The sequence below is a fragment of the Anguilla anguilla genome, chromosome 9 (assembly GCF_013347855.1).
Source record: "Anguilla anguilla isolate fAngAng1 chromosome 9, fAngAng1.pri, whole genome shotgun sequence".
Taxonomy (NCBI): Eukaryota; Metazoa; Chordata; class Actinopteri; order Anguilliformes; family Anguillidae; genus Anguilla; species Anguilla anguilla.
Window position 1 is genome coordinate 9,160,975 of NC_049209.1, and position 21,434 is coordinate 9,182,408.

General features: G+C 42.0%; 1 protein-coding gene across 10 annotated transcripts in view; it reads right to left on the reverse strand.

The window, feature by feature from the left end:
• Positions 1-21,434, reverse strand: part of LOC118234919 (latent-transforming growth factor beta-binding protein 3-like) — a 42,168-nt gene that overhangs the window by 10,256 nt on the left and 10,478 nt on the right. For 6 of the 10 annotated variants that reach the window (XM_035431790.1, XM_035431784.1, XM_035431787.1 and 3 more), the window contains exons 2-19: positions 15,775-16,050; positions 14,592-14,761; positions 14,096-14,204; positions 10,343-10,435; positions 9,673-9,789; positions 8,778-8,936; positions 8,322-8,474; positions 6,863-6,876; positions 6,249-6,330; positions 5,405-5,491; positions 3,722-3,847; positions 2,804-2,935; positions 2,305-2,433; positions 2,014-2,133; positions 1,651-1,773; positions 1,169-1,291; positions 679-798; positions 305-433 (exon numbers count right to left, since the gene is read on the reverse strand). In XM_035431790.1, coding sequence (XP_035287681.1) covers positions 305-433; positions 679-798; positions 1,169-1,291; positions 1,651-1,773; positions 2,014-2,133; positions 2,305-2,433; positions 2,804-2,935; positions 3,722-3,847; positions 5,405-5,491; positions 6,249-6,330; positions 6,863-6,876; positions 8,322-8,474; positions 8,778-8,936; positions 9,673-9,789; positions 10,343-10,435; positions 14,096-14,204; positions 14,592-14,761; positions 15,775-16,050 — 2,262 coding nt within the window. Of the gene's footprint in view, positions 1-304; positions 434-678; positions 799-1,168; positions 1,292-1,650; positions 1,774-2,013; positions 2,134-2,304; positions 2,434-2,803; positions 2,936-3,721; positions 3,848-5,404; positions 5,492-6,248; positions 6,331-6,862; positions 6,877-8,321; positions 8,475-8,777; positions 8,937-9,672; positions 9,790-10,342; positions 10,436-14,095; positions 14,205-14,591; positions 14,762-15,774; positions 16,051-21,434 lie in introns of those variants that run through there. The other 4 variants (XM_035431788.1, XM_035431794.1, XM_035431793.1 and 1 more) reach the window with 3 other exon arrangements.

A 21,434-nucleotide genomic window follows, 5' to 3' on the forward strand; every position in this document is an offset into this window, starting at 1 on the left:
GCACCTTGTAGCACCTGGAGTTCACCTAGTCCTGTATTTTTCAGCGCATGGCGTCCCTACCGGCTTTTTATTAGAGCGCTCGATTAGTATGTTGATTCCGACAATAGATACCACATTTGTTTTATAGTATTACAGCACGTTTTCCATTTTAAGCTCTGTGAAGGGCTTTGAGCTAGTTCCACTGTAGTTTAACTGTATTTAACTAACTGTAAAAAAAACCATCACACTAACAAGACTGCACTACACTACAATACACAGGAAGGCAGAATGAGAATGTAGAATGGAGGTCAGAGCAGCTGCGCACCCTCACAGCTGCGCTTGTCCTGGGTGCTGGCAAAGCCCTCGTTGCAGACGCAGATGTACGTGCCCGGCTTGTTCTCACACACTCCGTGGGGCTGGCAGAGACCTCTGTCCCTGGCACACTCGTCAATATCTAAGGAAGAGAGAAACGCACGACGACTGGCTAAACATCAGTTGTGCAGGCACAGTGTTTCAGCTCAGCAAGCTCTGGCACGCTTATCTGGATGGCGAGGGCGCTCGGATGCATTTAACTGGTGGCGGCATTCCTGTTCTGACTGCTTTCTCCCATTCTATCCGTTCCCCCGTATATTTGATATCTCATCCAAACAAATTGTGAACGGATAAATGAGAAGAGATAGTGACGCGTGACTGATGTACCTTGGCATCGCCTCCCGTTGACCAGCATGAAGCCCTTCTGGCACTCACACCGATAGGATCCCATTGTATTGATACAGTGCCCCCTCTGGCAGTTTGCTGGTCGCTCACATTCATTTATATCTGAAGGGGGGATGAAAACATCACACAGGGCAGTTAATGATCTTCTACAAGTATTTTTATGTTTAACAACTATCCACACAATTTTTCTCCATCAAAGTTTCAAAAACCAACAAAATTATAAGCATGATTATGTGGGCTTCTAAATAACAATACAAAGTAGAAAAAAACATATTTCATGAGCAATGGCAACAAGTCACTGTGCAAAAACAATAATGTAGGACCAATGATAATAATTCTACCACCAGCGCATAACTAGTATCAATGACAGTGCTAATTGGTAACTCAAATAATGATAAAAACCCATTGAAAACCCATTGTAATAATGACAGCACCGGTGTGTAACTCGTAGCATTGAAATCCAGTGTATGACCTTCACAGTGGCTCCCTTCCTTGGTGGGCTTGTACCCTGGGTAGCACTGACAAATGAAGGACCCCTCAGTGTTGAGGCAGCGCCCGTTGGCACACAACCTGTGGTCTTCGCACTCGTCAATGTCTGTTGGGTGGGAGGGAAAGTCAAATCACACGGAATACTGTCATGATACATCAATCATGACCGACTCAATGATCATTCTGTGGAGGTTTAATTGTCGCACTGTTGCTCAATAAGTGTAGTAAAGTGGATTTTACAAACACCTCTGCTTTATCCAATCACACATTTAATGAGAGCCTTTGTCTACATGTACTGCTGATGTCCTGTAGCTCATTATTAATAAGGGTCTGTGCAAACAATTTCTCATCAGTTGACATTTGCTGTCTTTCAATCTGAGCGGGCTGGCAAACTGACAGTGACGCAATGTCAGAGAATGATGTCATTTCAAACATGTAGTGGCATGATGTCACAGCTGAACTCACCTCTGCAGCCCTGGCTGTCAGACTCGTGCAGGAAGCCTTCATTGCACAGGCAGCGGTAGGTGCCTCTCAAATTCTCACACCGTCCATTGAGGCACACGTCTCTGTTCTGGCATTCATCGATATCTGGGTACGAACAGCCAATAATGCAAAAAAAAAAAAGAAGCAAAGAAAGAAAGCAAGCTATTCAAGGACATGTACAGTGGTGCCTGTAGCAGGGTTAGGTGGCTGCCTGCCTGTGCGCACGCATGTGTGTGCATGTACGTGTGTTTGCTGATACCTGTATTGTACAATGTAAATCAGGTCTGTGTAAGTGCAGCACATATCTGAAAACTGGCAGACACAACGGTGGACCTGGCGACTCACCGTAACAGACACCCCCTCGGACCTCGTGGCCGGGCATGCACGGCACGCAGTCGTACGAGCCAGGCGTGTTCTCACACTGTTCGTTAGGACAAGCGTTGGGGTCCCGGCACTCATCAATGTCTGCAGCCGGACAGCAGGAGAAAACAACATCGTTCACACGCAAAAAAGACACACAGGCACGCGCATGTATGCGCTCTCAAACAGGGAGAGTTCAGAAAAAGAAGAATGACATTCAGTACAGACGCACAGATAATCAGAATACTGTGACGATCTGACGGAAGTGCCACTTACCCTCACAGAACGGCTGTCGAGGGGACTTGCTTTTGTAGCCCGTGAAGCAGTCGCACTTGTAAGAGCCAGGGAAATTGACGCAGCGCCCTCCCTCCCCACATGTGTGGGGCTTGGAACACTCATTCACATCTGAGGAGACGCATGAATGAAGACCACAGCACCGACCATGAAACCTCCCTCACTGTCAACTTCTACTGTTATCCTGGGTTTTTAAAAAATGCTACATTTTGGCAAAGCCTCCAAAAATCACTAATATATTGATGAATGAGTATTAAATAATTGGGATTCTAATGCACTAATTAATAAGCAATCAAAGCAATACCACTGCATATTTGTGGCGGCGTGGCACATAGTTTGGTATCTGGGTGAAATAATCCATTATTTAGCAGCCTCTCACAGAAATCAGAACAGGCAATGAGGGTACGGTGTCCCTGGAGGAAAGAAGGTTTTTGCTGTTATGGCCAGGTTATGAGCCGCCAGGTAGTGACCCATTACTCACCAATACACTTGAGCTTTCCTTTGTGGACCATGAGCTTGTAGCCGTGGAGACATCGGCACCTATAGGAGCCCATGGTGTTGATACAAGAGCCTCTCCCCGGGCCACAGGGGTCGGAATCACATTCATCCTCATCTGTAGAGGGAGTGGACATGGAAACAAATGAAGACCACGTATGCAGGTGATGTTCAGTTTGATCTCCACCGTTTTCCAGGGGTGCCACTCATGCGGCTGTGTACTGAAGTATAGACTGGGCTGGGTGGTGTTCTTCTCTGTGCAGTCTTATTTCCACTTAAAGACAGTGGCTAATAATGAAACACACCTTCTCCAGTGAAAACCTGAAAATGGTTGAGCATTGTTTGACATGTTCGAAAATGTTATTTTATGTCAAACTCTATTTGTTTAGAGTAGCAGATGTTTTCCAGGCAGAATGTTTGTATTCTAAATTAATGGCAAAAGTGATGACAAACAAATTGGACATAAGTAGCCATTTCAAATGCTTTTTAATAAACGTATTTCTGTATTTGAATTCAAATTTAATGCAGGAAATACTGGAACATATTTTAGCCTTTGACGCGTAGAATTTTCAAACAGAACAACTTCAAAACAACTTCACATAAATTTGTCGTTCATATGGAATGAAAAAAACGACATGTATACATCTATGTTTTTACGAAAGCCACAATGCAACTTTTTTCCCCCAATATTTTCAGTCATAACAGTCATATTTATATGAGTGAAAACACAGAACCATGTTTCAAATGCATATAAAAAGTGAAAATACAGTACTCAAATCCACACAAATTTGAATTTGGTCTGTTTTTGAGATTTTAAAAACCCCGTACAGAATTAGGAGGTTGAAATAAATAACAGGCATGAATGGCAAGGCACCCTTGGAGAGGGCACTGGAGCCTCCCTTACCCACGCAGCTCTTCCCCCGGGCATGGAGTCGATACCCTGCATTGCAGCGGCAGCTGAACCCAGAGAGCCCGCTGATGCACTCCCCATGGCCACAGATGTTCCTGTCCGCTCTGCATTCGTCCGTCTCTGCAGCAGAGGGCACGAAACATTAGAAAGCACGGGTGGACATTAGAAACCACTCAGTGGAGTGTCCAGACTTGGTCTTGGCCTTTTTTTTACCACCCTTAGAATTAAATAAAATGATTTAGTCTCTGGCTCAGTTCCAGTCAAATGCAATATGATGCTCACACCATATTAGCTTGAATGATCGGTCATTATTTCTCACATAATTATAAAGTTACTTCCATTCACCTACATTTTGGGTATATATAACCAACAAAGAAATACTGCTTTTTACGGCTCTTTTAGAGTTGATTTTACATGACAGTTTCGATGTTAAGCTGAATTCTTCATGGATTATTATATGTGTGGCAATAGACTCCAGGCGTAAACCACATTAATTTCTCTAATTTAATTTACTTAAAATACAGTAACAGCAACTACTACTGAGACATTAATTTGAGCAAGTCCTAATATATTTTCATTTTAAGCATGTGTTCTTACAGTTAAAACACTAGGGGGCTCACTGGGTCATTATTTCACTATATATTGCCTTTTAGAGTGAATTTCGAAAGAGCATTTCATGGACCATTCAAAAACTCAAACTGACAAATCAAGAAAATACAAATAAATATATTTCAATATTTAATATGGTTATTTGATTTGATTAAAACAGCAAACCTTAATGTATAATTGCATGCTGTGCATATGCAAATGCCTGGTTAGGAGATCAATAAAGCATATTTCAGGATTGCATTCAATAAACCTACTCCATAGCTTCTCCCATTCGTTGTTTGCCCAGGAAGACAAAAATGGAAGGAACAGGAAGTAGAAAAGGTAGCACAGCTGGTTCAGCTCCCCCACAAACAGCAATGCCCAGACAATTCAGTGGCGGTCAATGAAGAGTAATCACATGCACACTGAAATAGAATTAATGGCTGGTTAGTCCAATTTTTCTATAGTTTTGAGATGAAATATAACTAGCACTTTATACAAATTAATAAAAGTAGCAACAAGCTGTTCTCTCTGCTACAGCCTTCCAAAGTAACTATTAAAGGAGGTGTATAATATTAGTGGAGTATAAAAAATGAACTGGTTAGTATATCATGCATTTAATTAGCACAGCAATGATAGCTAGCTTTGTCAGTATTCTTCTGAAACCCAAAGGATTCCTGTGCATTGCACAGTACAAATTCAAACATATCTGCATTGCGTACATTTTTGTATATGCTAAAACTAATATAACACCAGGTATTATTGGATAGTGCTTGACTGAACTGATATATTGTTCTGATGTTCTAAAGATATTAAATGAAACGTTAGGTTTCCTTTGAAAACCTATAATACTCTGTTGCAACAAAAAGTCACTTATTCATTTAAGGAAAAACTGAACATTGAACTTTAATGTTGGATCGTTGATGTTGCATCCAGAAGCACAGCAGCCTTTAATATCATGACCTAATCAATGTCATATTTACTTAAACCACTCTAGATCCCGGTATGGATTCTGATAAAATGTGCTTCTGACATTCAGCAGAAATCAGTTACCCTGTTAATCATCATTTAGCCAGGATCAAAACTCACGTGTGACCTGTGTCTGTGCCACTTCAAAGGCGCCTCTTTCTGGGTAGAGCCTCACTATGGGAGGTGGAGTCGGTTTGGGTATGATTTCTACAGGTAGAGGGAGAGGCAGGGAGGGGAAGAAAGAGAGTGTGAAAGAACAACCAAAACCCCCTCTCTAATTCATGTCTCAATGGGGCCTCAATCTCATACTACTACATGAAAACCAAAAAATAAGTAAATCTTATAAAGTATTTTAGTTTTATAACCAGACCTAAAATCTTATTTCTATTACTTTTTGGCTCAATAATACAAAACGACTGCCAATGAGGTGACACAGTTTGACTTGCCAATTTTCAAGACTTGCCAATGGCATGGGGCAATTTCACTTGGCAAGCAAAAACTAAATTAAACCACTTAATATTTTCTACTTGAGAGAAATACGATTTTAAGTCTCATTATAAGACTAAAACAGAAAGTCTGAAAGTAAGACAGATGTTTCTGCAGTGCGTCCACTCTGGTGATGCTGAATTGTCTGCAGTCTTGTTGGGGAAGGACAGTTTCATCCAACAGGGTAACCCCCCACTTTATGGCTCACAAGTGACTCCTCCGGCCAATTGGGAGCCATCAAATAAACTGTCACTCTTCCCTCCTAATTGGCCAAGGCACAGATGGGCCTCCAGTTGTAATGTGGGATTGTAATGAAAAACTGAAAAAAGTAATGTGCCAGAAGGGTTCCTGCTACGCAGTCACAAAGTATGACTGTAATGTTATACACTGCCTATGCAGTAGCGAAGCCCCACAGTCACAGGAGACCTGTCTGCGTGATATAGAGAGGAAGAGGAAGAGAAGGAAGAGGAAGGCCTACTAGGGATCCGGGGCCCATGGCTGCTGAGGGTGGAGATCTGCATGGGGGTGGTCGCCTCCACAGGAACCTCTCTCCGGGGCACCTGATAAAACCCAACATATGCACCTTACAGAAGGGAAACATCAAATCCAAACACACACACACACACACATGCACTCATACACAGAGAGAGAAACACACATACACACACACACACACACACACACACACAGATACATGCACTAACACAGATGCACACACACACATACACACAAACAATTTGAGTGACAATGAAAAACACAGTGTATTTTCACAAGACGACAAAATGTCATTACAGAATTATAAAAAAATAACATAATGATTCTTCATTACTGATCACCCAATTACGCCGTAATCAACAATTAATACCAAACAAACTAAGTATGTGGTGCCAATGAAAATCAGTGACAGTCATTTTTACAGTAAATTTATCTGTAGAAGGTACTGTAATGGCACCCTCCAAACCAGTGGAAAACAGCCACAGATTTGGAATGATGGCAGCTGCTTCACACCACACCTCAGAGGAAATGGAATGCACTGTACAGTGTTGTACCTGCATGACTGCCTGTATTACAATGGACAAAAGAGAAACTTACTGGGAACTTGGCTTCTGAAAGAAACAAGAAAAAAGCAGTTAATTTCACACTCTCATTCCAAACGCTTGTATGTTTCCACTCAGTGTGCCAACTAGAGGATTTTACACTGCTCTGTAAGGAAATATGATACAGGTTTCATTATTAAAGGGTGGCGGCACAGAAGAGTACTAAGAATTTTTCAGACAGAAGGTATCCAAGTTAGGGAAACAGAAAGCAGCAATGAGATCCTTCAAATGCTAAAAAGTGCAGCACAGTTAGAAATTATTTAATATATGTTTATATATATTTATCTATATCTATATACATGCTCTACATATTTATATACATGTCATACATGTGTATATACATATATTTACAGTTTATGTATATATGTTTATATTTTAATATGCCGTGAGCTCCATAATGTTTGGGACAAATACGTTTTTTCTTGATTTGGCTCTGTACTCCACTATTTTAGATTTGTAATCAAACAATTCATATGTGCTTAAACTGCACATTCTTTACTTTATTTAAGAGTATATGTATACAGTTTGGTTTCACCCTGTAGAAAGTAGAGCATTGTTTATACATAACCCCCATTCCAGGACATCATATTGTTTGGGACATATTAATTTACAATTAATTTGCAATTCGCAAATTAAGGTAGTCAAGTAAAGTATTTTAGAGCATGCCCTTTGCATGCAAAGACTGATTGAAGACTGTGGCCCACAGACATCACCAGGTGCTGAGTATATTTTCTGCCAGGTGATTCTCTGCCAGGCCTGTACTGCAGCCATCTTCAGCTCCTGCTTGTTTCAGGGGCTAGTTGCCTTAAGTTTTCTCTTCAGTATGTGAAGCACATGTTCAATTGGATTCAGATTGGATGAATGGCTTGGCCAGTCAAGAATTTTCCAATGTTTTGCTTTAAAAAAAACTGCTTTGTTGCTTTAGCAGTTTGTTTGGGATCACTGTCTTGCTGTAGGATGAAGTGCCATCCAATGGGTTTGGAGGCATTCACTTAAACTTGAGCAGATAAGATGCTTCTGGACCATAATTCATTTTGCTGCTGCTATCAGCAGTTACATCATCAGTGAAGACAAGTGAGCCAGTACGTGTGACAGCCATAAATTCCAAACCATAACACCCCTACCACCATTTCACAGATGAGGAGGGGGTGCTTTGGGTCTTGGGCAGTTCCTTTTGGCCTCCACAATTCGCTCTTGCCATAACTCTGATACAAGTGAATCTTGGTCTCATCTGCCCCCAAGACGTTTTTCCAGAACTCTGCAGGCTCTTTTAGGTACTTCTGAGAAAACTGCAACCTGGTCATCCAGTTTTGGCAGCTAATTAGTGGTTTGCATATCGCAGTGTAGTGTCTGTAGTTCTGTTCATAGTCTTGACACATACTGTACATGCCTGCCTCCTAAAGAGTGTTTAGTCAGTGTTTAAAGAGCGAAGCGCCACTGTGTTAGAGACCCACCTTGCTGCCGCTTTCCCTTTTCAGTCTTGGGGATCTGGGGTCGCGGTTCCCGGTTTGGGAGGATCTGCAGGATCTGGGGCGGGAATGACAGGGTTCCTCTGTAACTCTGGAAGGAGTAGCCCTTCCCTGCAGGACAAATCTTGCTAAAAGAGGCTATGGAAGGAAGGGGAAAGTGGAGGAAGGGAGGGAAGGAGTGCGAGAACTTAAAATTATTTCCATGGAAATTATTGCAGTTCTTCTGCCATAATAATTTCTATGGGGCACAGGCTTTCTGCCAAGCATAAGACATGAAAATATCCTAATGTTATGACAAAATGGCTCCTTCTATGGGCCCTTAATTCAAATAAAAACAATGCAGACAAAATGAGGCAGGCCAGTGCTGCTCTTGAATGCGGGTCATTAATGGCACACCTGGATGCGGTACAGGGTAAATGAGACCCGCGGGCCATGCCCTACCTGTGCCATCCTGGGGACACCTTTCACACCTGCTGCCCCAGGCCCTGCCCACGGTGCAGCAGCACATCTCCTGAGAGAGCTCGGTGGGCAGGGCGTGCTCACACTGCCCCGCCCTCGTCATCATGCGAAAGCAGAGCCCCAGCTCCACCAGGGGCTCTACTGAGGGAGGAGCCAAGGACGGGACGTACCATCGGGGATTCCAGGGGAGTGATGAATAGGGGAAAGGGAGGAGAGGACAGGATGGAGGGAGAGGGGGGAATGGTGATGAATGGAGTTTTAGTGAAGAGGGAGGAGGAAAATTATGGGTTAATGAAGATTGACCTATCAACAAATTTGGCGATTTAATTGATAATTGTGTTCAATAATAAATGTTAAATCAAATCACATCAAATATATTTTATATGTTGGTGAAGTGAGGGGTTCTAGCATGCGATACCACTTGTATTCAGTATTCAGAGTGCTGTTCAGTTTCAACTCCCTGAGAGAGTTAAAGGATCAATACCCAGAAAACAGTTTGTTTAGCTCGCTAGATGGTCACGTATGTACAATCAAATTGAGCTGAGAGTCCCAGAGAGTTCATTCCAAAGACAAAAATTTGCTGTGCGTGTGTGCTGTTGCCAAGGAATATTTTCCTAATCTTCATCATCAAAGTTCCCACTGTGTGTCCATGTTCACTTTTACTGGATGTGGCACAAGATCAAAAAGCATCAGTACCTCAGCTTTACACGTACTCTCTGAACAAAATTATCTCCAGGTGACTCAAACATGACTGAAATGTGCGGTTTAGCTCGTGAAAGGTTCACGTGTTGCTTAATGATCATCCTGCACCGCCTTCATTCATCTGAGCGGCACAGTCTGCGCAGGGAACGTCAGAAAACAGCAGAACCGTTCTCACCCACGCATCTTGTCCTGTCCAGGACGTAGCCGGGCTTGCAAGCACACAGGAAACTGCCCTGCGTGTTCAGGCACTCTCCGTGCTGACACACGCCCTGCATCGTGCACTCGTTGATGTCTTTGGAGAGAAAGGAGAGAGGGGTACCCTACTGCACGAGTATTTCATCAGGAAACACACAAAATAAACTTATGGGCTGGAAGGCGGTAATGACCCATGAGGTAAAATGACACAACACTGACGCACTCCACCCCTCGCACTGAAGAGGGCGTATGAGGGAGAAGATGCAGCAGTAAAAATTAAAGGGCTATCTTGGGCACAGGGGTTGGGTCCCTATAGTAATACTAGGCAAACTGCCACATGGTTAGAGTTCACCAGAAAAGCATTACCTGTTCATTCTAATATGTTACAGGACAAATATTAAAGAAACGGTAGTAGGGATTTCCCTAAGAATCTCCTGCACCACGTGGGCTTGAAGTTAAAAACAGCAGTACTATGAAATAATCACAGGCGGATTTCCCATTTATTGTTTTCCAAATATAAACTTGTAACACATCCAGTCTGCACTGTAATTTATCACTGAATTTGGCTCTATACTGTATCTTACGAGGCTAAAGTATGGGAGCTGTGTGCTGGCAAAAGGCCATCTGAGACATTACGCTCATGGGTTTACCTTGGCAATGGGTTCTGTTCAGTCTCTTATAGCCGTGTGGGCAGGTAGAGCCACGGTCCTCAATGATGTTTTGGAGTTTTTGGGGTCCAGGGTCTGCGACAGCCACATAAAGGGGTGGAAGAAGGCATGCTTATCAGAAGTGACTTCAAAAGTAAGAAAGTACACTCAAAAGATGTACAAAAAAGCAGGAACAACACAAAAGGAGTGAGAAAAGAAAACCCAGAGTCTTTGCCCAGCGGCTCAAAGTTGGCTCCCCAAAAAAATATCACCATCTCCTCTCTGCACCAAAGCAGCCAGGAGGGCTGAAGACAATAACATGTGTAAACCAGCAGTGAATATGGACAGGCAGGGAAGACCCCCTGAATAATGGCCTAGCTGTTCTTCTCTTTTCACAAGACTTTCACAAGACATGAGACAGGATGGGTGGGAAAACAGACTCCAGTTGTGCAATGACATATTGTACTGTACATCTGGTTTTGGGGGAGCAGAGAGGAGGCGCCCAAGTAAGAGCATATAAAAAACCAATGTAGTGTAACGCTGGAGCAAAATCCAATGTCTGTGATTTCACTTAAACCAAACATTCAGTAGGTTCAGACCAAGCGAAGGGCGTATCAGAGACTGGGATGGCAACGGGCCAGTTGTTTTTTTTTTCTTTCACTCTCATGTTCCTGGAGCAAGGATTCTAGAATGTTCTCACAGCAGGTTTACAGTCCATTCCCAGTGCTGGATGAGAGAACGCTCTGCTGAAGAAAGTAAACGTTTTAAAACCACATCAGCTGCCAGGGTAAACATATTGTACAAGAAAATCAACCTGCAGGGTATGCCAAGTCTCACACATTGTTCAGGCCTAAATTATATGTTCCATGCTTCTGCAACACTGAGTATGTATTTTAACCTTCTTCACTTAGCATGGGTCCTATATATAAATTTCACACATTGAGGCAGTCAGTCTCACTCACTGGGCTTGTGAGTCCATCACATCAGGGCTGCGAATCTCAATCACTAGATCAACGATTTTCATTAATCTGGCTTGTGAATCTCTTTCAATGTGCCAACAAATTGGACCCATGAATCTCAGACATGTGAGACTGTGAATTTCACTCATTGTGCCAGTGAATCTCACTCATTCCTTTGTATGATCTAGCTGGCTACGGAGATGAAAAACCTGCCAAGTTCTTTTACTCTCCAGGGGCCAATGTTGCATGAGCAAGTAGCAAGAAAAGATGGAGAGAGCGAAGGGGAAAAAAACAACAAGAGAAACCAAGCCAAACTCCACCTTGTCTGGGAATGAAAGAATAAATGCAAACAGGAAAAAATTACAAATCAAAACCGAGAAAGGTTATGGTCTGTGAGTGCATTTTGTTGGAAGTAAAAAAAAAATGGTAAGAATGCCTTGAGAAGGAACTGTGGGAGTTGTGTTGTCCAAATTCCAGTATATCTTTCTAAATATTTGCCAGTGCTTTAAATATATAAGGAGACATTTATAAATAAAAATGAATCGCCTTCTTTGTGACTCCACTGATCATGATTCCTAATATTTTTGTGCTGTTCTCTCAAGATTTTCCAATAAAGCGTAAATAGAGACTTTGAGAGAAGACCTCATCAAGTAAGCCTTTCTGAAAAAATAGGTTTGGAGTGGAGAGGTGTGAGATTTAAGATAAACATTAAAGCATCCATTAATTTCCTGACTCAGAAAGACTGGCTGAGTGAAGTGTGGCCGGGGTGTGTCATCCAGAGACTCTGATGTTTTTTTTCTGTCGGCAGGGAATAGTCAAAAGGAACATGACAAGAAGAGAAACCCCTGCTGAAGACTTTAATAATGATTAAAACCCTTGATCCAGCCACAAAAGAATCATTTTCTGGACCATGTATAAGGAAAAGGCAGCAAAATAACAAGTAAAGTAAAGAAATAATCTGTTATGTCTTAAGCTGCAGTGTGATATCTGTGGCAAAGCAATAAAATTGTCCTTCTTTGCAATAAAGGATATAATAATTTAATAATTTATGTGTATTGTTTCACAAAGAAATAATGCTTAGCTATCAATGTAAGGACTATCATGAATTAACATGCACTGATTTTTGGCTATTAGTGAAGAGATGATAAGTGCATTTTACAAGTTGCAATTCCCATATAGAGCTATAATATCCTCACAGAAGCACCAAGTGCATTTAGCCAGTTTTCTTCTCGTGGCTGGCTGCTTAAACAAGGACCCGAGATCTGCTAGCGTGATCCAACAAACAAAAAAATGGGCCCCTGAGTGATCGTATCCAGACAAGTACCAAAGCCAACTGCGGTTGGGAGTCCTACGAGGTGATGCACAATTATCCATAGCCTCAGTCAGGGAGGGAAGACATCAATCAACTGGGAACACAGCCAACCACACCCCCCACCCACACCCTGGGCTTCTGACCAAGTTCAAGATGTGACTGTGACTGTGTCAGCTGCCCCGGTCTGTGCAGTCCACTGGTGCAGTAAGCTGTGTATTTTGTAACAGAAAATCAGCGCTGAGCTGGTTGCTCACACTTAGGATGCCACCATGGAACCTTCTGAAGTGATGGAGGACATCAGGATGTAGCAGAGTAAAATGTGCATTGCTACTTCACTTCTAATACAGTTTATAAGAGCCCAAAGCGGATCCATTATAATCTATCTCTATACTCCATCAGAGATGATTTAACACTGAAAATCTTACTGTGGAATGGGCCCACAAGTTGTGACTGGGCATGAGGTTATGTTTGCATTTTTGTCCATGATACAAATAACTCAGAGTAAGGCTTTGCAGAATGCATTCCTTTCCAAAAAGGCCATCCCAGCAGACTGGAGAGCGCAGCCCATAATTAGTAAGGACAAACACAAAGACGTTACTATGGTATCAATGTAGGCAGCAGTGTGTTGTTTCAAGCAGGACGCTGGGCTGAAAGCAATCTTAAGATTTTTTTGTCTTAAGAACTTGGTGAAACGTGGTTTTGTAGTCAACAAAAAATTTTGAGATCTCTAGAATTAAAGACAAAATTTGAATAAAAATGGCCGGCTGGAACAATGGGTTACATATCTAAAACAGTATGAGACAATGGTTCTAAAACTTGACCCTGGGTTGCCGCTGTGTATGCTGGTTTGCTTTCCAACCAGAACTGCAATACAAGAATTTTAACAAGCTGTGAATGTTTCTTAATTATGTGCTTTGCATGTTTATAGGGATTATTTACCCTCTTAAGCTACATTATGCCAGAAATAGCTATGTACACCATGAAGAATAAAAGTTCCATGACAAAGCAAAGCTTTTTCTTTCACAATGGGCCCCATTCACAAAACGCATATGATGAAATTTCATTGTGAACTGTGCGTAAGAATGTTTCCAAGAACATTTTGGCATCCATCATTTTTTCTTATCTGTGTTTGTTTCCTTATTCTAATCACATGACCAGGAGTTCAAAAAATGTCCACATTCATCATCTGCATTCATCACCGGGGACGTGCACAGAATCAAAGGTCTACACGTGTTATGAATCCCATATTGCTTTTTTGTATGAACATTTTAAAAGAACAAAAGTAAGAAAGGTTTTGTGAATGAGCCCCATTGAGTTTTGTGAATGAGGCTTATTGTGCTGTATTGTAATTACATAAAAAGAGTTAGGGTTGGGAGTTTGAGAACCACTGGTATAGATGACGATATATCAGCTAAGACAGTAAAAATGGCACAACATTTATACTTCTAATACATTTATGATATTAGTGCTATTGTTGGTACTCACAGGGCAACACAGGGGGGCACTTGTAGCATTTGTTCTGCCCCCAGGAATTTCCCACGCTGCCACAGCAATCCTCTTGATTGGTCAATCCAGGGAGGGGGTTACTGCTACACTGGAGTATGCAAGAGTGCAAATAAAGTGATGTTTAGCTATTTTTAGGTTTTTAATAAAACAACCCTGCTGCTCTCTTTCTACAAGAGAATTTACCTCAACTGCAACAGATTAGAATCCAGATGTAAAGTTTACACAACAGCAATAAAGGCATCTGCCAAGAAATATAATCAACACCATTAAACACAGTAAACAGTTCTTTTACAGTGCATACATTTCAAAAGGGTCCATGGACAATATTCCCCACTTAGCACTGACCTCATCAATTTTGTCATACTGTTTTATTAATGTTATTCCATGAAAATCCACATACACTGAATTACATGACAAAAGATTTGTTCGCTTGAAACACTTGTGTGATCAAAATTCCGAAACCAGTCGTACTCACATCCTGTTTGGACGTGGTCTCCTGAAAGCACCGCCCCCTGGGTTTGTGCGTTGGGTGCACCAGGCGGGGCAAAGGCTTGGTGGGTCGCTTGACATCTGATCTACTCTGGTCCAGGGAGTGGATGACAACAGAGGTGTCTGAGCTGTGGTGGACACGTACCTTAAACTGCACTAGAGAGAGAGAAACAGAGGGGGAACAGCGGACAAGTGAGGCAAGTGGAGACAATCAGATGTGAATCACAAAAACTCCAGCATGTGGCATTCCAAATCGTTAGACTGCGAAAAAAAACACACTGTATCATAGGTCTGACTACAACCGACAAAAGTAAAGACGTTAGAGTGTTAAGATGATCATAGGGGATGAAAGATCATCCACTATAAAGAACAAAAAGGGGTCAGATAGACCGAGGTGTGATTGAGCTGAGAGACAGTGGTAGAGACAAGTTTGCCTAAGGCTGCATCCCAATCTGCCTCCTCTCTCCTTCTTCATGCCAGGACCCCTCAACAAGCTGCTTTGCTTACATGACCAGGTGGGACACCAAAGGAGGCAAACAGTGAGGAGCGGAGAGAACTCAGAATGCTGGAAACTCCTCAGGAGATTGTCACTCACTCTGTCCAGTTTGGCTGTGCTCTTTCTCTTTGACAGCATACAAATACACTTACAGCAACTTACAGCAAATAGACTTACAGCAACTCATCATTATGTTGTTATGTTATGTTATGTTATGTTATGTTATTGCCATGCACAGTGCCATTTCAATGAGGGTTCAGTTGACTACAGACTAACCTCTGTAGTCAATGGAGGATGGATAAAAAAAATGCAGCTGATCGTCTGATTTGTCTATAACAATATCTGTGGATTGACCAGCAAATGATGGTGCGAAGGGTTTGATGAAGATGGGTTTGACAGACACGGCAGTAAGCTGATAGCGATGAACTGATAGCAGTAAGCTTAGTGAGCATAAATTGATAGAAATGGGTAAGAAGTTATTTCAGACTCCTCAGAACACAGACCAAGGGGACTGGAATATTTTCTTCAAGCAGAACTGTTTCCCTTCTGTTCACGGTTTCTTAGATTCAGATAGGATCAGGTTTTAAATAAACAGTACAAAAAAAAAAAAATACAAATAAAATTTCTGACTCTGTTTTCACCATGGACTGTATACGATGGCACACAAGGGTACCTTCTGAGGAGTGATGCCCGCCCCCTTGCGCCAGGGGCAGAGTGAAGACAGAGTGGGTTTGTGCCATCTGTTGCCGGCCTGTGTTGTCGCCCAGGCTCGGAGCATCAGGCACCACCTGCACGGTGTAGACGTGCTGCTTGTTGCCCTGTGCCCCCTGGGCTTCAGGCATCTGGCGCAGGCGAAACTGGCACAGCCGACCCGTGAAGCCAGGAGGGCACAGACACTGAGTGCGTGAGCTGCACACTCCTCCGTTCATACAGGTGAGCGGGCAAACCACTGCAGAGATTGAAACAGAGAGGGAGGGATACAGAGGAAAACAGAGTGAGAGAAAGAAAGGAGAGTGAGAGAGAGAGAGAGAGACGTCAGGCATCACCCCTTTTTTTTTTTTTTTTTACCCTGATACATGGAATCATTAGCCCCGGAAGTGCAGAAAAAATTTCACCCCAACAACTTTCTACCTACAGTATGTGTATCAGTTCATACCAACATAACTGAGCAGTCTAACGCATCTTACTGGTGGATATTATATAATCCGTTTGAAAATGCATTGCTTTGTCCAGTATTTTTCTACATAAAATGATAATATTTGTGCAAAGAAAAAATAATGATTTTTGGCTTGTATACTGGCTTTATTTCAAATTACTGATGGTGACAGAATGTCAGTACCGCTAGTAGTCAAGAAGATGAACGGAATGAACGATAATCACAACTCTTTCAGAGCTCGAGAATAACAACTCTTTAGAGTTCTTCTAATTGGACACATTATCTAGTTGTGTTTGCAATCAGAACCATTGTAATGGTTTAGCACTCATGGACCACGTTAATCTGCCACGCCAAGGAACGGCCATCTCCACTCGAGTCATTCAGACACGAAAGAGATGTGTCTGAATGACTCGTTCGCGAATGGTAAAGCCAGCTTTGAATGAGAATCACAACATTTTTGAGTAGTTTGTTCACGGTAGGGGGGGTTCCCATGCACTCTGAGGAAGTGGGGATTACTGAATCAAGAGATTTGTGCCATCTGAAAGATTCGTTTGCAAACCAGAAAAAGAATGGAACTTCCCATCACTACTAGTTAGGCCCAGTGTGCCCACATGTGTGCCATCGACTGCGCCCATGTACTGTGCGACACTGATTGCAGAAAATAGATATCCATGGATATATAAGAGGAAAAGTGGAATGGTTCGAGGAGACTCGTCAACACGCTCCCCTGTGTGCCATTTGCATATAATCATTCCACTACACACATTTTGCAAGATTGTATATTCCCATTATTGACCGCACTGTACAATAAACTGCATACACTTTTACCTGGCATTCTTCTGTGACTCTTACCGCTGCACACCTAGCAGTTTTAAGGTCCTAACATACACAGAGAACTCAGGATATGTGCACCCCGTAGTCACTTGCCTATACACAAGTGCCGTAGCAAGATACACAATTATATCTATGCAGGCTACACATGCCAGAAGCACATCCAGGTCTAGCAAGATAGATAGCGATCTGTATAGAGCCGCACTACTGGCAGATCATTTGTAGTCTCCTTCTATGTAAAACTGTTAGCATAGAGTAAAAGGTTAAAACAGATAACTGTGTGGCATCAAAAGCCTTAAGAGTCATATAACTGAGATATCATTGAATTAATCCCGTTCCAGTAGTACCACGCAAGACTACACGGGTTCCTTCGCCACAAAGATAGTTCCGCTGTTTGGTGTATCTGAGGGGATTCTTACAAAACCCATCACATCTTCATCTGTATTTACACCCTACACATCCTAGAAATAGACCTATAATAATCATAATAAATTTCCACCAAACCGATAAACATCAAATATTCTCCTGTTTTGGTGATTTTGTTTGGTATCAGGATATAGACTCGTGTCTTCTAGAGTCAGAATCATGAGTCACTGATAATGTCCTTTCATTCAGAATCAAATATTTGAAATACTGCCTACTTATGTGATGTTGTCAACCAAATGCGGCCCATTTCTGTCATCTTTTCACACTAAAGTTTCAATAGCAGAGCTGTTTGTGTTCTCGCTATTATATCATGCACCACAGAATTAATTTTCCAACGTAACTTCGGGTGTTTCCATGAGGAGTGATCAATTTGCCAGGTTTTAAGCCATATTAGCAACAATTTCAGCTTAATTTAATGAAAAACCACTAGACTAAAATGAATTGGTCTAATATCTTTGGGGGATGCCATCATGTGGTGCTTACCCTTTCAAACAATTTACAAATGAGGTACTAAAACAAACAAGAAAAGTTCTTCTAAAGTTCTTTACTCAAGAAGTGAACCGTGTTGCAGGGTCCAACACTGTTCAACATCAATATCAATGAGTTGGCCACAATCTTGGAGCAGTCCGCAGCCACATGACTCACTGTACAGGACAAAGAAAATAAATTCCCTCACTGTGCACGCAACCTGGCTTGGCTGCCTCCCACAGAGCAGATATTTCAGCAAAACCTGCCAATGCCGGAGAAACTCTATTAAAGTTCTATTAACTCTATTGACTATTAAAACTAGTAAACAGAAACAGATTGATGGCAGAATGTATTTCTTCTGTGGTATGCTGTGGAGTGTAATCACTACAAAAATGCGTCACTCATTTATTTGGTACGGCTTTGTCTTCTCGGGTTCCTGTTATACTGACTAGATATCACATTATTGAGGCATGGAAGAGTCTGTGTGGCAGAAATAAGGTTTGACATAACACACTCACTGGAGATTGCTACCATTGACCAGGGCCAGTTCTAGGCATAGATGACAAAAGCGGTGGCCTATTGCACTGTCAGGGGGAGGGTCTCCATATGAAGAAGGAAAAAAGGAAATAAAAAGGCTAGATCCATGCCTTGCATTGGCTAAATATATTTTCCATTTATATTCCAGTGCTAAACACTATAATAAATGGTTCCTGTGAACTGACTCGGCAGGATGAATATTCCAAGATTGGCCAGGAGCAGGAGGCAGCTGGCAGGGATCTCCTCCAGTTGGCCTCTCTATCCCGGTGCTGCCACTACTGTTTCATCTTCGCAGGCATCGTGCTTGTGAACCAGAGGACAGGAAAGAAGACACCACATGTAGTTTGAATTTATTATAGCTTTTTCTTTCTTTGCTGTGGATTTTTGATTAACAATACTATTTAAAACAAGCAAAAAAAAAAAATCCACCACATTAACTAAGGTTCATTCATCATAGACATGCACTTGATAAGATGAATGTACACTCACTAGGGAAACAGCTCTTCAGCCAACCAGTCCCTGCTCTCGCATGCACATGGGACTCCCCGTATGAAAGTCCTGTAATGTGTCCTCTGTGAGGTCTATGTCATATCCTAGGCATTTGGCTGGGTAGTGTAGAACAGAGCACACCACAAAGAACTGACTTCATGAGGGCTTTATTATAATGTACTGCTAACCTGTTCAAACATTTGAAATGCATGTTTAACATTCCAGAGTTTACCTCAATGATTGACCCAGCCCTGCCAAACACACGATTAAAAGCAAGTTGCTGGGGTGTTCTCGGCTTAACGTACGGAATATGTAGCCACGATTTTGGCAAATGTGTATCTTGCACTTTTTGATGGATGTAGAGCCACCTTTGTTGTGTCTCCCATTCAAGTTGCTCACAATATTAACTCTACACAGATGCATTACCTGCATTGCATTGGACCATATAACTGGAACACAGCTGGCATTTCAAACAGTCAAATTGAAATAAACATTTATAAACTTTATAAATATTTCTTGCATCAGTGTTATGTGTTCATGCATTCATGTGTGTGGCACCTTCAAAATGGCACCAAAATAGCATAATGCACCTGAGTTAAAACCTGGTCTGGGTTGCTTTAAACGCAAATGCACTATTCAACATCAAACTTGCACAGCGCCAAATGTTTTGGTTTGACAAACCCACTATTGTGCCACCTAACTGATGTTGATCCAAACGGGTTTACTGCAGGCCATGAAACTACCAAACTTGGCCCAGGAAAAAAACATTGTTTGCGCAAGGCAAAACAAGCAATTTCACTTGCGACCAAACCTGCTTGCACTTGCGTTGCCACCCAAATAGGGTCCAATATTTAAAATAATATCAATTATCAGAGCCATACTTAATCACCATTCAGCTCAGCTGTCCATGTAGCCTCCAAAATGCTTCTCTAATCTCTACTTGACTGGGAAATATGGTTGCTGCTACCAACAGTTTCAGGGAAATATTTAAAAGGGGTTTTGTTTGCTTTGTTTTATACGATGGTATGTTAGTCTGAGGTCAAATTTCCAGTGTTTTTGGATAGGTCGGTCAGTGTTATTTCTAGCTGTGGGTTATGAACAAGTGTAATCAAATTAGTTCTCAACTCTTAAGGTTTTTGATGCCGCATAGTTATTAAAGGTTCAGCTTTGGCTGTCATTCATTTTAATAGAGCACTGCAGTCAGGTGCCTAGAAAAAGGAATGAAACATAAATATTCCAAGTGAAAAATGTTTCGATTTGAAAATCTGGAAATATAGCTCATTAATTAGGTCACTGATGTATTCTCTAGTTGTAAGCCTGCTGTACAGCCATGTTACTGGTAGTGGGCCAGAGTAATAATGGCAGTTTCAGATATAGACAAAATAAATACATGTCATGGACGAACACTTAAAACATTTAAAACAAACAAGTCTCAAAAAATAAATCCACTGTGTTGCCCTCTATTGTCTATTTCCGATGACTTCCCCTGCAAGTGTGAAAATAAAAACACCACCAAACAACAATCTAGCAAAATGTCATACTAACCTTTCATTTATTTATTTTTATATGTCAACTGAGGTGTTTAGTGTGCCCACAGAAGTTTGACTGTAATGGGACAGGAAAGATTACTCCCTACCTTGGGATCCACCCAAAGCTTGGATAAGAGCCATGTTAGAGTTCCACACTGCAATGAGGGCACACTGAAACAATTAGGAGTATGCCTGCTGGGCCGGCTGTTTGTTTAGACAGCTTCATAATGACGGGATTCATGCATAGATCACTAAGAGAAGGAACATCTTTAACCAATACAGAAAGGCAGCTATAAATTCGTGCTGTAATGAAATTACACACAGCCACAAAGTGAGAATGCTTCTGACAGTCTGCTTGAATTCTAATCACAAACAACAACTTCAGTCACAGTTACCTCAAATCCTAGCTCTGATGTGCACAAGACCTGTGGGTTTTCCAGCTCTCTAAACAACAACTTATATTCCCAAGATAGAGTGGTTACATCCCAATAGTAAAGCCATTTGAACCAGCAGGCTAATTGCCCGGAGAGAATGAAAACCTACTCAATGGCTGCCATCAGGACCCTGATTATTAATTCTCACATGTTCTATTTTTTTTAAGTAAGAGATTCATTCAAAACCCAGCTTCCCCAATGCAGGAGGGCAACTAACATGAGCCACTTAATGTCTGCATATGACCAGGATAAGATGGTGTGGCAATGCCTCTCCATCGCAGGCCTGTAAGTAGCACATCCGAATGAGGCCTACCAGTAGTGTGGGGGGTCGTAGGTGAACACAGAACCAGCCGGACCAGCCTCACTATCAGAACTGCGCGTATTGTTCTGGAAATTTCCATGAACACAGCAGTTCTCCCTGCACAGGCCATCCTTAAATGGCACGTGCTGTTTGCTGATAAAA